We start from the raw sequence: 17,814 nt of genomic DNA, 5'->3' as shown, positions 1-17,814 counted from the left end.
AGGAAAAAGCCAGCACCAGAGAGCATGAACAGAAAAAGCCAGTACTCAAGGGCCTGAGTTGAAACCCCAGTACCGAGGGCGGGGGTGGGGAGGGAAGCAACTAAAAATATTTCTTATGAAAAACCAGTATTCCGTAACTTAAGATTGTCAACTTCTTTAAAAAAAAACCACTCTTTAAGCTAGGCATAAGTGGCTCATGCCTGTAATTCTAGCTACTCAGGAGGCTGAGATCTAACAATAAAGCATGGGCAGGAAAGTCCATGAGAGTCTTATCTCCAATATGCCACCAAAAACCCAGAAGTAGGGCTGGGAAGGTGGCTCAGTGGTAGAGCGCTTGCCTTGCATGCATTAGGCCCTGGGTTCCATTCCTCAGCACCACATAAGCAAAAAGAAAAAAGCCGGAAGTGGCGCTGTGGCTCAAGAGCGCTAGCCTTGAGCTGAAGAACTGAGGGACAGCGCCCAGGCCCAGAGTTCAGGCCCCACAACTGGACCAAAACAAAACAAAACAGAAGTAGAACAGTGACAATCGGTAGGGTTTAAGCTTGACCACAAAAGCTCAGGACAGCACCCAGGCCCTGAGTTAAAGTCCCAGGACCAGCACAAAAATACGTATTTCTGAAAAAAACAAAATAAAAATCAATGAAACCAGAACCAAGGTACATCTTGAACATGGAGCACTGGTGGCTCATGCCTGAATTCTTCTTTTTAATTTTTTTTTTTTGGGTCCGGTCGTGGGGCCTGAACTCTGGGTCTGGGTGCTGTCCCTCAGCTCTTCAGCTCAAGGCTAGCACTCTACCACTTGAGCCACAGCACCACTTCTGGCTTTTTTCTTATGTGGTGCTGAGGAATCGAACCCAGGGCCTCGAGCATGCAAGGCAAGTGCTCTACCACTGAACCACCTTCCCAGCCCGGCTCATGCCTGAATTCATATCTACTCACAAGTCTGAGCCCTGAGGATCACAGTTCAAAGCCATCCCAAGCAGGAAAGTCCATGAGACTCTTATCAACAGTTAATTACAAACAAAAAACAAATGGAGCAGTGGCCCAAGTGGTACACTGCTAGCCTTGGGCAAAAAAAAACTCAGGGATAGTGCCCTGGCCAAGTTCAAGCCCAAAGACTAGCAAAAAAAAAAAAAGCTAGGGGTAGAGCTCAATAGTAGAACATCTGCCGACCACGTGCAAGGCTCTGAATTCTATACTCAGCACATGCATATACAAATATTCAATACAAATTGCTAAATGATAAAAATCTGGAAAGCAGTGACAGAAAAATGTGACCTGTGTAAGAATAATTTAAATGACTACATTTCTCTTCAGAAGCCAAGAAGGATGTTGCATATTTTAGTGTTAAGGAAAAAAATAAAAGGAAGCTGGGCACCAGTGCCTCACCCCTGTAATCAAAGCCAGCTTAGGCAGGAAAGTCCATGAGACTCTTATCTCCAATAAACCATTCAGAAAACCGGAAGTGGTGCTGTGGCTCAAGTGGTAGAGTGCTTGCTTTGAGCTGAAGAGCTGAGGGACAGTGCCCAGGCCCAGAGTTCAAGCCCCATGACTTAAAAAAAAGAAAGAAAGAAAAGGAATAAATTGGAAATAAAGAAGAACAGTGGTATACACCTTAATAGAATAGATACATCAAGTTCCTTAAAATGTTTCATTATTGATAGCAAGCTGTATAACTGCTTGATTGGTTTTGAACATACAGTATATAGATGTAACTGTAACATAAAGACAGTACAGTGGTAAAGTTTCTGCAACTCACTTTAAGTGATAAAACATTAATTCTAAGTAGACTATAAAAGAATGTGAATTATAATCCCTAAGGTGACCAGCTACTTCAATATTGATTTTGCTTCAGTTTAAAATAAAGGCTAGGCCTAGCCTTACAGGGGTACACACTTGTAGTCCCAAGCACTTGGGAGGCTGAGGCAGGAGAATTGAGTTCCAGGCTAACCTGTGTGACACATGGAGTTCCAGGCCAACCTGGGCTATAGAATGAGACCCTGTTTCAAAAGACAAAAACAAACAAAAAGAAAGTTTTTAACTTTTGTTAGTGACATAGTATATTTAGGAATAAAATACACTAAAATGTTTTCATTACAGCTACTTCCCAGGTATATTTCATGATGAAAATAACATTGCTCATTAATACTGCTACAAAAACACAGCTAGTTAACACACATTTGAAAGCTTTGCGTAAGGGCTTGCTGGGACATAGCTTAGTGGTAGAGCATTTGCCTACCTCACAGGTTAAGGCTCTGGGTTTGGTACCCCAGCACCTCACACGTACACACATACAAAAAAAAATCTGAAAAATAAAGATTACATAATCCATTGTACTAATCAAATGGAAATTTAAACTTCATGTTTAGCAATATTTTATTTACAACCACGAGGATAAAAAGTGAAAAGTAGCTATGTGGATTTTAATATACATTCAGACTTGCTTGCTTGATACTTAATGCAGCTAGGATGGTATCATAGTTCTGCAAGATGAAAAAGCCCTTCATAAGGAATTCACTACAGAAGTATCTGTACTTCGTTTGTGTTTATCCTGGAAAGATAGGAAACACAAACTCTTCAATATCCAAAAATCCTCAAAAGACAATCATGAAGTTGGAGATGTAGCTCAGCAACACAGCACTTGCCCTGCATGCATGAGGTCCTGGGTTCAATCTCTAGCACTATAAAAAGTAAAATCAGGGCTGGAGGTGTGGCTCAAACTACAAGAGTGCCTGCCTAGCAAGCACAACTAGGCCCTGAGTTCAAACCCTAGTACTGTCAAAAAGACAAAAAAATAAATAGCCATCCCAGACTGGGGGTATGTGGATCAGTGGTACAACATGTAATTTACAAGCCTGATGCCCTGGGTTCAATCCTCAGCATCAATGAACTAGCCACAAGTAACATTTCACTTTGATCACTAACCCTTATTCCTCTTGTAGAAGATTCTTCCACCATACAGTGTCCAAGCTTATGCTACACAATCAATGTTGCATTATAAATTAACATTTGTTTTGGTGTTGAACCCAAGGAACTCTGGCATGATAAGTAGGTACAATACCACTGAGCTACACTCCCAAGGCCATGAATTAACTCTTTAATCTAGTGATAAAACTTTGTTCAAATTAATTTAACTTTTTTTCTAATTATATAGAACATAACTCATCACGTCAAAATTATATACTCACAGTGTTTTAATATTCCTTTTAGGTTTTTTTCCTTATGACCAAAGTATAAACAATGTTTTAACAAATACTTATAATCAGACTTAATCATGTTCTTGTTGGCTATTCAGTTTGTTTCTATGTATCCTACACCAAAATAAAAACTTTGCATGCAAAAATGGGTATTACATGTATTTTAAGTCATTACTCAAAAGCATGATCACAGCACAATAGACTATTAACATATACCAGTCACCGAGTATCAGCAACATAAAGAATGCTTCACTTATTTATTATATGAACAAGCACATCCTCATGATCATGAAACCTGTATGATATAAAATAACTTAAGAAATGTTGGAAATTAGCAGCACCATCTGTTATTGAAATAGCAAGAAAACATCACACTAGAAAAGGGTACTTTACAAACTCATGATGCCAGGTGTCTAGGGTGACTGAGGAAGACAAGTGGTTCTAGGAAAACAAATCTCTTTCTATGCCAAAGAATCAGTGATCAGATGATTAATGTTTAGAAAATCCTATTGAAACCTGGGTGCCAGTGGCTCAGCTTGTAAGCCTAGCTACTCTGGAGGCTGAGATCTGAGGATCGCATTTCAAAGCCAGCCCAGGCAGGAAAGTCCTTGAAACTCTATCTCCAATAAACCACTAGAAAATCGTTAAGTGGCACTGTGGCTCAAGTGGTAGAGTGCTACTCTTGAGCTGAAGAGCTGAGGGACAGCGCTCAGGCCCAGAGTTCAAGCCCCACGACCAACCAGAAAAGAAAAATCCTATTGAAGAGCCAGGTTCACAGGCTCACATCTGTAATCCTACTCAGGAGGCTGAGATCTGAAGATCATGGTTCGAAGCCAGCCTGGGCAGAAAAGTTGGTAAGACTTATCTGCAATAAACTACTCAGAAGAAGCAAGAAGTGACGCTGTGGTTCAAGTGGTAAAGCACTAGCCTTGAGCAAAAAGAGGCTCAGAGACAGGGCCCAGGCACTGAGTTCAAGCCCCAAGCCTGGCAAAAAAAAAAAAAAAGCCTAAGTAAGAGATAGCACATATTTTAACTAGGCAACAGAGAGACTAGGGTTGGGAATGTGGCTTAGTGGTAGAGTGCTTGCCTAGCATGCATGAAGCCCTGGGTTTGATTCCTCAGTAACACATGTACAGAAAAAGCCAGAACCTTGGAGAGTGCTAGCCTTGACCAAAAGAAGCTCAGGGATAGTGCCCAGGCCCTGAGTTCAAGCCCCAGGACTGGCAATTAAAAGAGAGAAAGAGAGGGAGAGAAGGAAAGAGAGAGACTAAAAATCCAGCTACTTTAGCATGACTCAACACTTCTCCTACGAAAAAATTCAATTCTGACCGGGTGCTGGTGGCTCACACCTACAATCCTAGCTACACAGAAGGCTGAGATGTGAGGATCATAGTTTGAAACCTGCACAGGCAGAAAAGTCCATGCGACAAACTACTAAGAAAAAGCTGGAAATGGTGCTGTGGCTCAAGTGGCAGAGCACCAGTCTTGAGCACAAAGAGGCTCAGGGAACAGTGCCCAAACCCTGAGTTCAAGCCCTGTGACTAACCAAAAAAATAAAAAAGAAAAGAAAGAAAGAAAAAAAACCTCAATCCTGAATTATGAAATGAGAAATAAAAATAATTTTTAAAAGACATTAATAGTCCCTAGGAAACATTTAGTGGAGCACAATTCACTAGGAAAATACATCACTTTTCCAGTTTACTTAATAATTCACTTTAAAAAGCTGTGTTGTTTTCATCACAAGTGGCTTATACAAATTTTAATAAGCATTTTAAAAAGTTTAAATGTATTTCTAAAATCTAATTCTTTGATTTTTAACATTTAGCCCTGTTGACGTAAGTACTGTGTGTCAGAATAAGAGACTGAGTTTGTGTGAAGGATACAAATTTACACACATTTTACAGCGACTTATACCCTACATCTACAAAATTCACATTTATAATACAAGCAAAAAGTCAAACTGTATACTCTTTATTTTGTCCCCTTATAAAAAGTTTCGGCACCAGATTTAAAAAGCCCTCATAACCTAAGTATGGAAAATCCCTTTCCCAGTTACATTTCAGCAAACACAAACAGTTTTCCTATGTTGATGTAGTAAGGGATTTCCAATTTTCTTCTGGCCTCTAAGTCTTCGTCGCATGGTAAGTTTAACAGAATTCTTGCGCTGTGAGGTGGTGGGGAGGCTTGCAGACTGAGTACCACTACTTCGACTTAAGCCATTTCGTCTATGCTTCTTCATAAGCGGGCCAGAGTTGGACTCTTCTAATGTCCTTTTGAAGTTTGCTGGAGGGGTTCTTTCAACTTCTTGGGCTTTCATTTGAGCAGGTGACATCTTTGAATTTTTTTGGTTTTGGTCCACAGTGGTATTTGTTGAATTGGTAGGCACCAGGCCAACTGACAGGGTATTCAAAGAATCATGTATCCTTAAAGTCAGGGCTTTAGTGCAATTTTCCTCAAGTGCCTCTGGATCTTTTGAGGGTAAGACTACAGCCTGGATATTCCCTCGAGCTATCTCAGCTGAGACCTCTAAAAAATTCTCTGAGAAGGCATTACTACGAACAAGGGCAGGAATATGGTCCCTGGCATTCAGCTTTGTCCATGGATCCTCTTCTAGTGACTGAAAAACAAGAAGATAAAACAAATACTTTATCCTAGAACTCAATAAACCCATAACATATGCCATTAGGTTCTTTATGAAGTAATAAAGATGATAAAAAAAACACACTATGTATTCATTAGTTCAGCTTATATTTACTGAACCATGGGCAAGGATTTATGGGTTAACCTGAGTAAAAAAAGAGACAATAAAAGTTAAACAATCTAAACCAAGTGTGCAGCTTTATGTGGTCACAGTATTTCTTGATTACTGCTGGCTAATCAAAATAAAGTTGTTTCAGAAACATGAATCTTCACAAAAGAGCCTAACTGTAGCTGTAAGCACAAGTTTACTAACCCAATCATTCTGAATTTAAAAATGAAGATCAAAAGTATCCTATTCTATTGACATCTGAATTTTATGTGTATCAATAACATAATGCTGATGTAATAACTGATCTTTTTCCTATGATATTTTCCTATGATATATTTTCCTATGACATTTTTCCTCTTGGACTGCAAAAAATGATTATGAGAAACATCCCAATTTTCTTGTAATTCAAACGAATTCCTACCTACTAGATATGATTTTTCAATTAAATATAGGATTGCATAATTGGGATGAAAATGTATCTATTCAAAGATAGTAAGATTAAATGACTTATATATACTTTAGACACACAACTCAAATACCATAACTCAATTTCAGAGGTAAATTAAGACTAGTTAGCTTAGTCATCTTAAGGGTAGAGGAACTAACTAGCATAAGGAACATATTTGTAAAGTTTGGGTTATTTACCCTTTCTGAATTCTAATTTATAAATATTAGTGTAGAAATGTGAAATACAGGGGCTGGGAACGTGGCTCAGTGGTAGAAAAGCCGGAAGTGGGCGCTGTGGCTCAAGTGGTAGAGCGCTCGCCTTGAGCTGAAGAGCTCAGGGCCAGTGCCCAGGCTCAGAGTTCAAGCTCCACGACTGACAAAAAAAAAGAGTGAAATACAATATTAAAACAACTATACATGATGGAAACTAAAGTAGATATTTCTTTGCAAACGTCCCACAAACACTAGACACTGTGTACCAACTGAGAAGAGTAGGACATGTGATGGGGGCTTTCTGAAAATGGAAGGTAAACAGTTAACTGAACAAGTAAAAGGCACCCAGGGAAAGTCAGGTATTCTTTTTTAAAATGCTTCACAGTTGATTCACATGCACATTCCATTTTGGGTACAGTATCCTAGATCCACATATACTTAAATATCCTTCCATGTCTAGACAAATAGGAATATTCTTCATAACAAACACAAACTTCCTAAAAAACCATTGAATAGTATTCTATACAACCACTGAAAAGTTTCTCAAAGAAAAAGCTAAAATACAAATACTAATCTCTCCCAGTGTGTAAAATTTCCCTCAGATGAACTCAACCAAATACACAAAATAACATTTTGGAGAGCCACCCAGCTGCCCCCCCCCCTTTTTTGGGGGGTGGGGGTGACAGTTCTCAGGGTCTGAGTGCTAGTCTTAAGCTTAAACCACAGCTCCACTTCTGGCTTTTTTGGAGTTAATTTGAGATAAGAGTTTCACCAACTTTCTTGCCCAGGCTGGCTTCAAACTGTGATCCTCAGATCTCAGCATCATAAGTAGTTAAGGATAAGAGGTATGAGTCACCAACACGCAGCCTTCAAACCCTTTTGTAGGGTAGTAAATGATGACATATTGTCTGGTCTTCCTCTGATATAAAATCCCTCACAACTAATCAACTTTCTAAACACAGCCATTTAAAAGTATACTCCTAAGTCAGACTGTTTCCTTTGATGTATCTTGAAAAGATAAGCTCAGAGGATACACAAAGTATTTCAATATAAACAGACATGAACATGCTTACTGAATGAAAAGAAAAAAAAAAAACTACTGTAGGTCCAGTGGAAACCAGAGATGAGGAAATGACACAGAAATCTAGTTCCTAATTTTATAGTGTCCCAAACACACTGCTTTTCCCTTCTAAAAGTATCTCTCTCTTTCTGGCTTGTTTATTATATGCTACAGATTCATTGAAAGCTTGCTTATTCCTGACTGTTTTAACACTGGATGTTGGAAAAATAATCTCAATTCAAGGTAGTAGTGCTGTGATAAATGTAAAGGAACAATATCTGCTTTCAAGTACTTACATATGACTTTCAATATCAACAACAATGAGAGCTTATGTGAGTTTAACCTTCCACCTAGGTTAATTTGAAAGTTTAGCCTGGTCACTTAGCATGCTCCATGTGATCACAGAAAACTAAGTAATTAAAAAAAAAACTCACAGACCAAGAGTTCATAATAGAGAAATAGGATGTACAGCAAGTAAGTTCTGAAGCAGAAGGCTCCCTGCTGCCAAATTAACAGCATGCCTCTACTGAGCCAAAAGAAAAAAATCTAATCAAATCTTTCATTTGAACAACACAACATAGTGCTCCAGTATGGAAAACAACTTAGACATTGGATGGAAGTTTTTTATAAAAGAAAAACAAGGGAACAATTTCAGAGATAACACAATTTATTATAATTTCTTTTTTATTCTCTCTTTAAATTCACGTATTATTCTGACACTGTAAGTGCACTAGCTGAGCTTGGCCCACTTCCTCCTTGAACTTTTCCTGTTCCTTCTCATTTTATTGGCATTCTGTGGGAACACATTGCATCTGTTAGAACAGGTAACTGCTTAGACTTCTTAAGACTCGTCTCAAAATAACTTGTATTTTTAACACTTCCTGAATCTCAGAAAACATTTATTAGTATTAAGAGATTGCTTCCTTAAAACACATACTTTAAAATTTTCACTGCCTTGGGGATATCTTTCAGTCTTTTATAATCTAATATTAGTTAACTATTACAAATTATGCCTATAACACAACTGAAACAAACTTTTAATTTTTCTGGAACTCTCCTATCCTTGCTTATCCCTCCTTCCCATAGTTCCCGGCTTGTAAAACACAGTTTGTTTACCCTAAAGAAAGGATAAAGTTGGGCTGGGTGGATGGTGGCTCAGGCCTGTAATCCTAGCTACTCAGGAGGCTGAGATCTGAATATTGCAGTTCCAAGCCAGCCAGGGCAGGAGCTGGCTCTTATCTCCAATAACCCACTAGAAAACCGGAAGTGGCACTGTAGCTCAAGTGGTAGAGCACTCGCCTTGAGCTGAAGAGCACAGGGATAGCGCCCAGGCCCAGAGTTCAAGCCCCACGACCAACCAGAAAAAAGAAAAAAAAAAGTATAGGTTGGGCTTAGGAGACTAACACCTATAATCTCAGCTACACAGAAGGCAAAAACGGGGAGGATCACAGCTTGACGCTAGCCCAGGCAAAAAACTTTGTAAGACCTCTATACTTCAACCACTACCTGGTACAGAGGTGTATGCAGGTCCACCGGGCTACTCAGGAAGCTGAGACTGGAGTTCATGAGATTCCATCTTAGCAGAAAAAAGGTAGGCATGGTGATACATGCTTGTCATACCAGTTACAAGAGGGACCATAAATAAGAATGCAGTCCAAGCAATACTGGACAAAAAGCAAGACCCTATCTCAAAAATAATCAGAGTGGGGGTGGGGGGTGGGGGGGGGGCTGGAAATGTAGCTAGCATGTGCAGGACCCCAAATTCAATGCCCAGTATCACACCACACATACATACATGCATACATACATACACACACACACAATCTTTACATTTTATCTGCATGTTCTTTTTTTTTTTTTTTTTTTGGGTCCAGTCGTGGGGCCTGAACTCTGGGCTTGGGCGCTATCCCTCAGCTCTTAAGCTCAAGGCTAGCGCTCTACCACTTGAGCCACAGCACCACTTCCAGCTTTTTTCTTTTTGCTTATGTGGTGCTGAGGAATCGATCCCAGGTCCTCATGCATGCAAGGCAAGTGCTCTACCACTGAGCCACCTTCCCAGCCCTGCATGTTCTTTTTTTTTCTGCATGTTCTTAAGATTAGTATAACTAACAAATAAATCACAGATACTTATAAGTACCCACCTTCAAGTAAATTAAAACAAAAATAATTTACTGAACACAGATTTGTGTTATTGGTTACACCAGAACAAATAGTCCTAATTATTCTGAATTGATATAGACATTTCCTAATATCTCAAACTTGAGAAATATGTATAGATTTTTCTTTTTGAGATAAGGATAGTGTCAAACTCCTAGAGATCAAATGAGCCTCCTGCCTCAGCCTGAGAAACATTTTTTTCTTTTTGTGCCAGTCCAGGGGATTGAACTCAAGGCCTGGGCACTGTCCCTGAGCTTTTTAATTCAAGGCTACAACTTTACCACATCTGGCTTTTTTGCTCCTTAACTGGGGAAAAGAGTCTCACAAACTTTCCTGCCCAGGCTGGCTTTGAACTGTGATCCTCACACCTCAGACTCCTGAGCAGCTAGGATTACAGGCGTGAGGCACCCAGTGAACCACTAAGAGAGCAATCTTTTTTTTTTTTTAATCAGTTATGGAGCTTGAACCCAGGGCTGGGGCACTGTCCCTGAGCCTCTTTGTGCTCAAGCCTAGCACTCTACCACTTGAGCCACAGTGCCACTTCCAGTTTTCTGGTCGTTAATTGGAGGTAAAAGTCTCCACAGAGACTTTCCTGCCCAGGCTGGCTTTGAACCACGATCCTCAGATCTCAGCCTCCTGAGTAGCTAGAATTACAGGTATAAGCCACCATCACCCAGCTAAGAGAAACAATTTTTAAAATGTATTTTTATATAGTTTTACTTATGTCAATTATCAGCTGCAATAATATGTATTAGAATACATATATATTTTAAATTTTTATTCATGTCACCATACCACTGTCCTCTTCCCTGACCCTTAACCCCTAAATCCTTCCCCCTTCTCTAATCTATCTAAACATCACCTATTCAAGCACACCATAGAATAAGAAATCAATATATTAAGTATCCAAAAATAGGCAAAAGTTTGGGCATCTACCCAGATCATTATAAGTCAAGTGAAGACACTTGCATATCCATTCATTGTTGTACTATCCACATATAGCCAAGGTATGGAAACAGCCCAGATGCCTTACAACAGATAAGTGGGGATCAATAAAATGTGACATATATACACGGTAGAATTTTACTATCCATTAGAAAAAGTAAGATGTCATTTTCAGGAAATAGATGGACCCAAAACACATCATGCTAAGTGAAGTTAACCAAACTCAGAGAGACCGAGAGAATATGTTTTCTCTTATGTAGAAGCTAGATCTAAAATACAACTGGTAGCCGGGCGCTGGTGGCTCACGCCTGTAATCCTAGCTACTCAGGAGGCTGAGATCTGAGGATCGCGGTTCAAAGCCAGCCCAGGCAGGAGAGATGAGACTCCTATCTCCAATAAACCACCAGAAAACCGGAAGTGGTGCTGTAGCTCAAGTGGTAGAGCGCTCGCCTTGAGCTGAAGAGCTGAGGGACAGCGCCCAGGCCCAGAGTTCAAGCCCCACGACCGACCAAAAAAAAATAAAAATAAAAATAAAAAAAATAAAATACAACTGGTCGTGTTAACCTATACAGGACTCTAAGGCATTCACACACAGACTTAAAGGAGGATACTCTTAGGGGAAGAACAAATTTATTTATCAAAGCCAATTCCAGGAAATGGAAACATTGGGGTGGGGGGGGTTGTTGTTATTGTTGGTGGTGCTAGTTTTTGCTTTGGGTATTTTTTTTTTTCTTTTAGGAGAGAAGGAGTAAAGGGAGGGATAAAGGAGGGAGGGAGGAAGGATGAACAATGCAATTATGCTCTTCAGCATACACTATGTAGAAAATGACCTATGTAATATGTAGGCAAGAATGTGAGGGGGGAAATGGGGAAAGCAAATGAAGGGTGACACTGTCTAAAAAAAAGAAATATGGGCTGGGAAGGTGGCTCAGTGGTAGAGCGCTTGCCTTGCATGCATGAGGACCTGGGTTCGATTCCTCAGCACCACATAAGCAAAAAGAAAAAAGCTGGAAGTGGCGCTGTGGCTCAGGTGGTAGAGCACTAGCCTTGAGCTGAAGAGCTGAGGGTCAGCGCCCAGGCTCAGAGTTCAAGCCCCATGACCAGACCCCCCCCCCCAAAAAAAAAGAAAAAAAGAAAAAAAAAAGAAATGTACTCATTACCTGTAACTCCTCTGTACAATATCTTAATAACAAGAATAAAATTATTTTTTAAAATTATTTTTTTAAATAGGCAAACATAAGCTTTGAAAAGATAATGAACAGACTTAAAAGATTCCAGTCTGCATTATTATTGAACTTTTAAAGAAAAAGCATTTTTTGTTATTTTGTTGTGTCAATCATGGGGCTTGGACTCTGGGCTTGGGCACTGTCCCTGAGAAATTCAACTCAAGGCTAGCACTCTACCACTTGAGCCACAGTGCCACTTCTGGTTTTCTGGTGGTCAATTGGAGATAAGAGTCTCCCGGACTTTCCTACTAGACTGGCTCTGAACTGTGATCCTCAGATCTCAGCCTCCTGAGTAGCTAAGATTACAGGCGTGAGCCACCAGCACCCAGCAGAAAAAGCTTTTTTGTCTCATTTTTTTTTTTGTTTGCTGAGAGTCACAGTATGTATCTTAAGTCTGATCTTGATCTTTCTGAGTCAGCTACCTGATTACAGATTACATACACTCCCATGCCTAGCTTAAAAAGAATGAAGCAAGCCGGGCGCTGGTGGCTCACGCCTGTAATCCTAGCTACTCAGGAGGCTGAGATCTGAGGATCGCGGTTCAAAGCCAGCCCGGGCAGGAGAGACCGTGAGACTCCTATCTCCAATAAACCACCAGAAAACCGGAAGTGGCACTGTAGCTCAAGTGGTAGAGCGCTCGCTTTGAGCTGAAGAGCTGAGGGACAGCGCCCAGGCCCAGAGTTCAAGCCCCACGTCCGACCAAAAAAAAAAAAAAAAAAGAATGAAGCATCCCTAAGAAAAGGTATAAAATAGTGATTTGTTAATATTTAAACAGAAAGATTCCACTTCATAATTTTTTTCCATATATGTGTAAAGAGAAAGTAAGTATTGGGTATATAAGGTGACAATATCCAAATTAACTTATTTTACTATACATATGTATAAAATAATATGTATATGTATAAATATATATACACATATGTGTGTGTATGTGTGTATATATATATATATGTGTGTGTATATTTTTTTAATTTTTTTTTTTTTTTTTTTTTTAGTTCTGGGGCTTGAACTCAGAGCCTAGGCACTGTCTCTCTGAAGCTTCTTTTGCTCAAGGCTAGCACTCTAACACTTGAGCCACAGCTCCATTTATGGCTTTTTCTGTTTATATGGTACTAAGGAATTGAATCCAGAGCTTTAGCTAGGCAAGCACTCAACTAAGCCACATTCCTAGCCCAAAGTTATTTAACTATTTTAAAAACTGCCTGATATAAATACTTCTTTTTTATTTTGCATCTCAATAGTCAATCTACATTTTCAGAAGGCCAGGTTAGCCATGGCTTTATTGTAAAGCTGTTACCAATTTTAGGTAGGAGGATAATAGACTGAACACACAAGCAAGTTCTAAATAAATCAGAAAAATTAAAATATGGTAACCATTTAAATTTGCCTCTCAACATGGCCTCAACTTACATACTATTAATTTGCTTAAGAAATAGGAACCGAACTAATGAGGAAGATGAGCAGAGATTAGAAGTTCCAGGCTAGTCTAGGATATATAGTAAGATCCTGTCTCAGAAAAGAAGAAAAAGAAGAAAGAAATTGGCATGATGTTTCTTTATCTAAAAATATTAATACAGTGCAAGGCCTGAAATCTGATATTCTAAAGTCCACCCGAATCTTGCTTCCATATAACCTTGTTAAGACTACTTAATCTCTCAAGTCTTATTATTGATAAAATGAAATTATAATGTTAATACTATTTCTGTGATATGAGACTCCAATAAAGCATTAGATATAAAAGAGCTTCACAAACTTCTAAATGCTTTTTTTATAAATGTTCATATATCAAGAGAAAATAAGTAAATTCCAAACATTGTTTTTCAATAAGCACAATTACGTTTCTATTAGATTCTATACACACAGCGTCTTTCAGATTAGATCCATATCTAACCAAAGCACCACAAAGTATGTGTGTGGTGGTGGGGGTTCTCTGATAGTAAATTACTTAACAAATATCCATCATTTTCCTGAACTTAGTAATCCTATTTTATCAAGAATCTAAAAATCGGGGCTGGGAAGGTGGCTCAGTGGTAGAGCGCTTGCCTTGCATGCATGAGGCCCTGGGTTCGATTCCTCAGCACCACATAAGCAAAAAGAAAAAAAGCCAGAAGTGGCGCTGTGGCTCAAGTAGTAGAGCGTTAGCCTTGAGCTGAAGAGCTGAGGGGCAGCACCCAGGCCCAGAGTTCAGGCCCCATGACCAGACTCCCCCACCCCCCCAAAAAAAAAGAATCTAAAAATCAGCTGGACACCAATGGCTCAATGATGTAATCAAGAGGCCCAAGATTTGAAGCCAGCCTAGGAAGAAAACTCTGAGGGACTCCATCTCAATTAGCCAGCAAAATGTGTGGCTCAAGAGGTAGAGTGCCAGGGGCTGGGAAGGTGGCTCAGTGGTAGAGTGCTTGCCTTGCATGCATGAGGCCCTGGGTTCGATTCCTCAGCACCACATAAGCAAAAAGAAAAAAAGCCAGAAGTGGCACTGTGGCTCAAGTGGTAGAGCGCTAGCCTTGAGCTGAAGAGCTGAGGGACAGCACCCAGGCCCAGAGTTCAGGCCCCATGACCGGAGTGCCAGCCATGAACAAGAAAACCAATCAAGAACACAAGGCCCTGAATTCATGCCTTGGTACTGGCACCATAAAAAATAAAAATCTAGCCGGGCGCTGGAGGCTCACGCCTGTAATCCTAGCTATTCAGGAGGCTGAGATCTGAGGATCATGGTTCAAAGCCAGTCTAGTAGGAAAATCCGTGAGACTCTTATCTCCAATTGACCACCAGAAGTGGTGCTGTGGCTCAAGCAGTAGAGCGCTCATCTTGAGCTGAAGAGTGCAGAGTTCAAGCCCCATGACCAAAAAATAAAATAAAAAAATAAAAATCTAAAAATTGTTTTAGGCAACTTAATCAAAGACATTCTATTAAAATACAATGTAAAAACTATAGAATACCTTGACAGGTGGTGTAGAACATGGAGAAGGAGTCATCACACAGGTTTCTTGACTATTGTAAGAAGGGCTATTAGTCAGGTTCAGATAGAGCTCATCTTCATTGGTGAAGTTTTCCTGATTGTCCACTTCTGGAGAGATGCAGATTACTATGGCACTAGTGTTATCTGCTCGGAGCATGCGCTGTCTCCAGCGGCCTAGCGCGCGATTCACAAGCATTTTGGCACAAGACTGTCCATGCTCACCCTGTATTTAAAAGAACAAGAAAAAGAACCGTAACTTGGTTGTCACTACATCTTTATCAAATTAAAAATGAGATGTTAATACAAGCAAGGGTGGCTCATGCCTCTAATCCTATCTACTCAGGAGGCTGAGATCTAAGGATTTTGGTTCAAAGCCAGCCTGGGCAGGAAAATCCATGAGACTCTTATCTCCAATAAACCACCAGAAAACCAGAAGTGGCACTGTGGCTTAAGTGGCAGAGTGCTAGTCTTGAGCTGAAGAGCTCAAGGACAGCACCCAGGCCCAGAGTTCAAGCCCCATGACAGACCAAAAAAAAAAGGAGAGAGAGATGTTACATGTGGCCTAAATAATTAAGTAAAGCTTCTAAACACTCAAACATTATCCAAAAATCCCAGTGAATATGTTAAAACAGGACATTTCTACATTTCATAAAACTGTCTTATCCTATGGTTATAATTTCACCAATTATGCTGGGTATGATATTACATACTGTAATTCCAGCATTTGAGAAGCTGACAGAGAAAAGATTGCAAGTTCAAAGTTAACTTAAGACATGCAGTAAGACCACGTTCCAAAACCAAGAAAAAATTCACTCATGGGCCTAGGATGTGGCTCAAGTGGTAGAGCATCTGCTTAGCAAGCAAATGCCCTAGTCAAACCAAGTACCACAGAAAACAATTTTACTCAAAATATTTTTATATATTTTATATTTTAAATATTTTTAGTAAAAAAATTGTATTTACTTAGAAGCATTCAGAATGACAACAAAACAGCTGCAACTTTTTTATTTTGCAATTACAGAGTGGTATTAACAGAACAATTATTTCATATAAGCTGCGCCAGACAACTGAAAATGAAATAACTACTGTCTTGTTGCTGTGCACCAACAAGAACCTGCTTTAAATTTCCATGCCAGTTTACAATCCCTATCTTGTACAAGGCAAAGTTAGTGGCTACTGAAAATACCACCAGAACAGGCTATCTAATAACACATTCTGTAGTGTGTTAACTATCCAAAAAAAAAGACACTGTACAGTTTAAAACAAATCTTACACAGCCTTACATTTCAATTTTTTTCTTTAAAAAGAGTGAGTTGTGGGGGCTGGGAAGGTGGCTCAGTGGTAGAGCGCCTGCCTTGCATGCATGAGGCCCTGGGTTCGACTCCTCAGCACCACATAAGCAAAAAAAGGAAAAAGCCAGAAGTGGCACTGTGGCTCAAGTGGTAGAGCGCTAGCCTTGAGCTGAAGAGCTGAGGGACAGCGCCCAGGCCCAGAGTTCAGGCCCCACGACCAGAACCAAAAAAAAAAAAATTAAAAAAAAAAAAAAAGAGTTGAGTTGTGTACAGGGAAGTTAAATGCTTTACAGACAAGAAAAAAAAACTGCACTAGAACTAACTTATTCATCATTATTCTCTTCATCTTCATCCTCATCCTTTTCATCTTCCTCTTTTTCCCTGTCCTCTTCATCATCTTCATCTTTCTCCTCTTCCTCCTTCTTGTTCTTTTCAGCCTTCACAACTCCCTTTTTTTGCTGCATCAGGTTTTCCTTTAGCGCAGTACGCAGAAATATCCTTTTTGGATTTTTCCTTCAGCTTCGCCGTTTTCTTTTCATAAGGATGATTGTCATCTGCAGCAGTGTTGTTCCACATCTCTCCAAGTTTTCTGGCAACATCACCAATAGACAGATCAGGATGTTCCCTTTGATTGTAGGGCAATAACTCAGAACAGAACAAAAAGAAGGCTGAAGGAGGCCTCTTGGGTGCACTGGGATCCTTGAACTTCTCCCCTTTCGGAGAGATGTAGGTTTTCATTTCTTTTTTGTAATGAGCCTTGTCTGCCTTGGCCATCTTGGCCATGTCTTCAAATTTCCCTTTCTCTTTAGAAGACATAGTCTTCTACCTCTCTGAGAAGTTGACTGAAGCATCTGGGTGTTTTTTCTTGTGCTTGTCCCAGAGAGTATACACAAAGAATGCCTATGATGACATTTGCATCTCAGCTTCTTAGGATCTCCTTTGCCCATGTTTAGTTTTTCCTCCACAAGGAACAGAGCTGCTTGATGCCCATCTGGCTCTCACTGGCCCCTGTGCTATATCTATGGAGTTCAATGTACTGCAATGACTATCCATATGTCAAATCTTTTAAAGTATTTTTGTTGTTGTTTTGTTTTTTTGCCAGTCCTAGAGCTTAAGTGCAGGGCCTGGGCACTGTCCCTGAGCTTCTTTTGCTCAAGGCAAACACACTACCACTTGAACCACAGTGCCACTTCCTACTTTTTCTGTTTATGTGGTACTGAGGAATCAAATCCAGGGCTTCATGCATGCTAGACAAGTGCTCTACCAATAAGCCACATTCCTAGCCCTTAAAATATTTTTATATTTTTAATGAAGAAACATGGTTTTCATTCTAATGTTGACTATAAAAAGTAATATAGAAGTTACTTTGAAAGGGCATAAACAAATTATTACAAACATAGTTCACAAATTAGACATGTGGGCATAGAGGAAAACTTACTCCAAAGGGCCAATTTCCTCCTAAAATCTAAGCTCTCAGCTTGGCGTTGTATATATACCAGTAATTCCAGATACTCAGAAGGCTAAAACAAGAGGATCACATGAGCCTACCAGCTTAAGAATAACCTGGGA

The 17,814-nt window shown here is 39.8% G+C and overlaps 1 protein-coding gene and 1 pseudogene across 1 annotated transcript in view; both read right to left on the bottom strand.

Annotated features, from left to right (window-relative positions):
- Positions 1-4,801: 4,801 nt before the first annotated feature.
- Positions 4,802-17,814, bottom strand: part of Ppm1d (protein phosphatase, Mg2+/Mn2+ dependent 1D) — a 45,066-nt gene continuing 32,053 nt past the window's right edge. Inside the window, exons 5-6 of the mRNA XM_042693872.1 lie at positions 14,934-15,176; positions 4,802-5,814 (exon numbers count right to left, since the gene is read on the bottom strand). Coding sequence (XP_042549806.1) covers positions 5,257-5,814; positions 14,934-15,176 — 801 coding nt within the window. The 3' untranslated portion in view covers positions 4,802-5,256. The remainder of the gene's footprint in view (positions 5,815-14,933; positions 15,177-17,814) is intronic.
- LOC122119815 lies at positions 16,569-17,192 on the bottom strand (annotated as a pseudogene).

Source organism: Dipodomys spectabilis, unplaced genomic scaffold (genome assembly GCF_019054845.1).
Source record: "Dipodomys spectabilis isolate Male_0828 unplaced genomic scaffold, ASM1905484v1 ptg000004l, whole genome shotgun sequence".
Lineage (NCBI taxonomy): Eukaryota > Metazoa > Chordata > Mammalia > Rodentia > Heteromyidae > Dipodomys > Dipodomys spectabilis.
The sequence above is the reverse complement of the archived record's forward strand: the minus strand, read 5'-3'. Positions and strand labels throughout refer to the sequence as shown.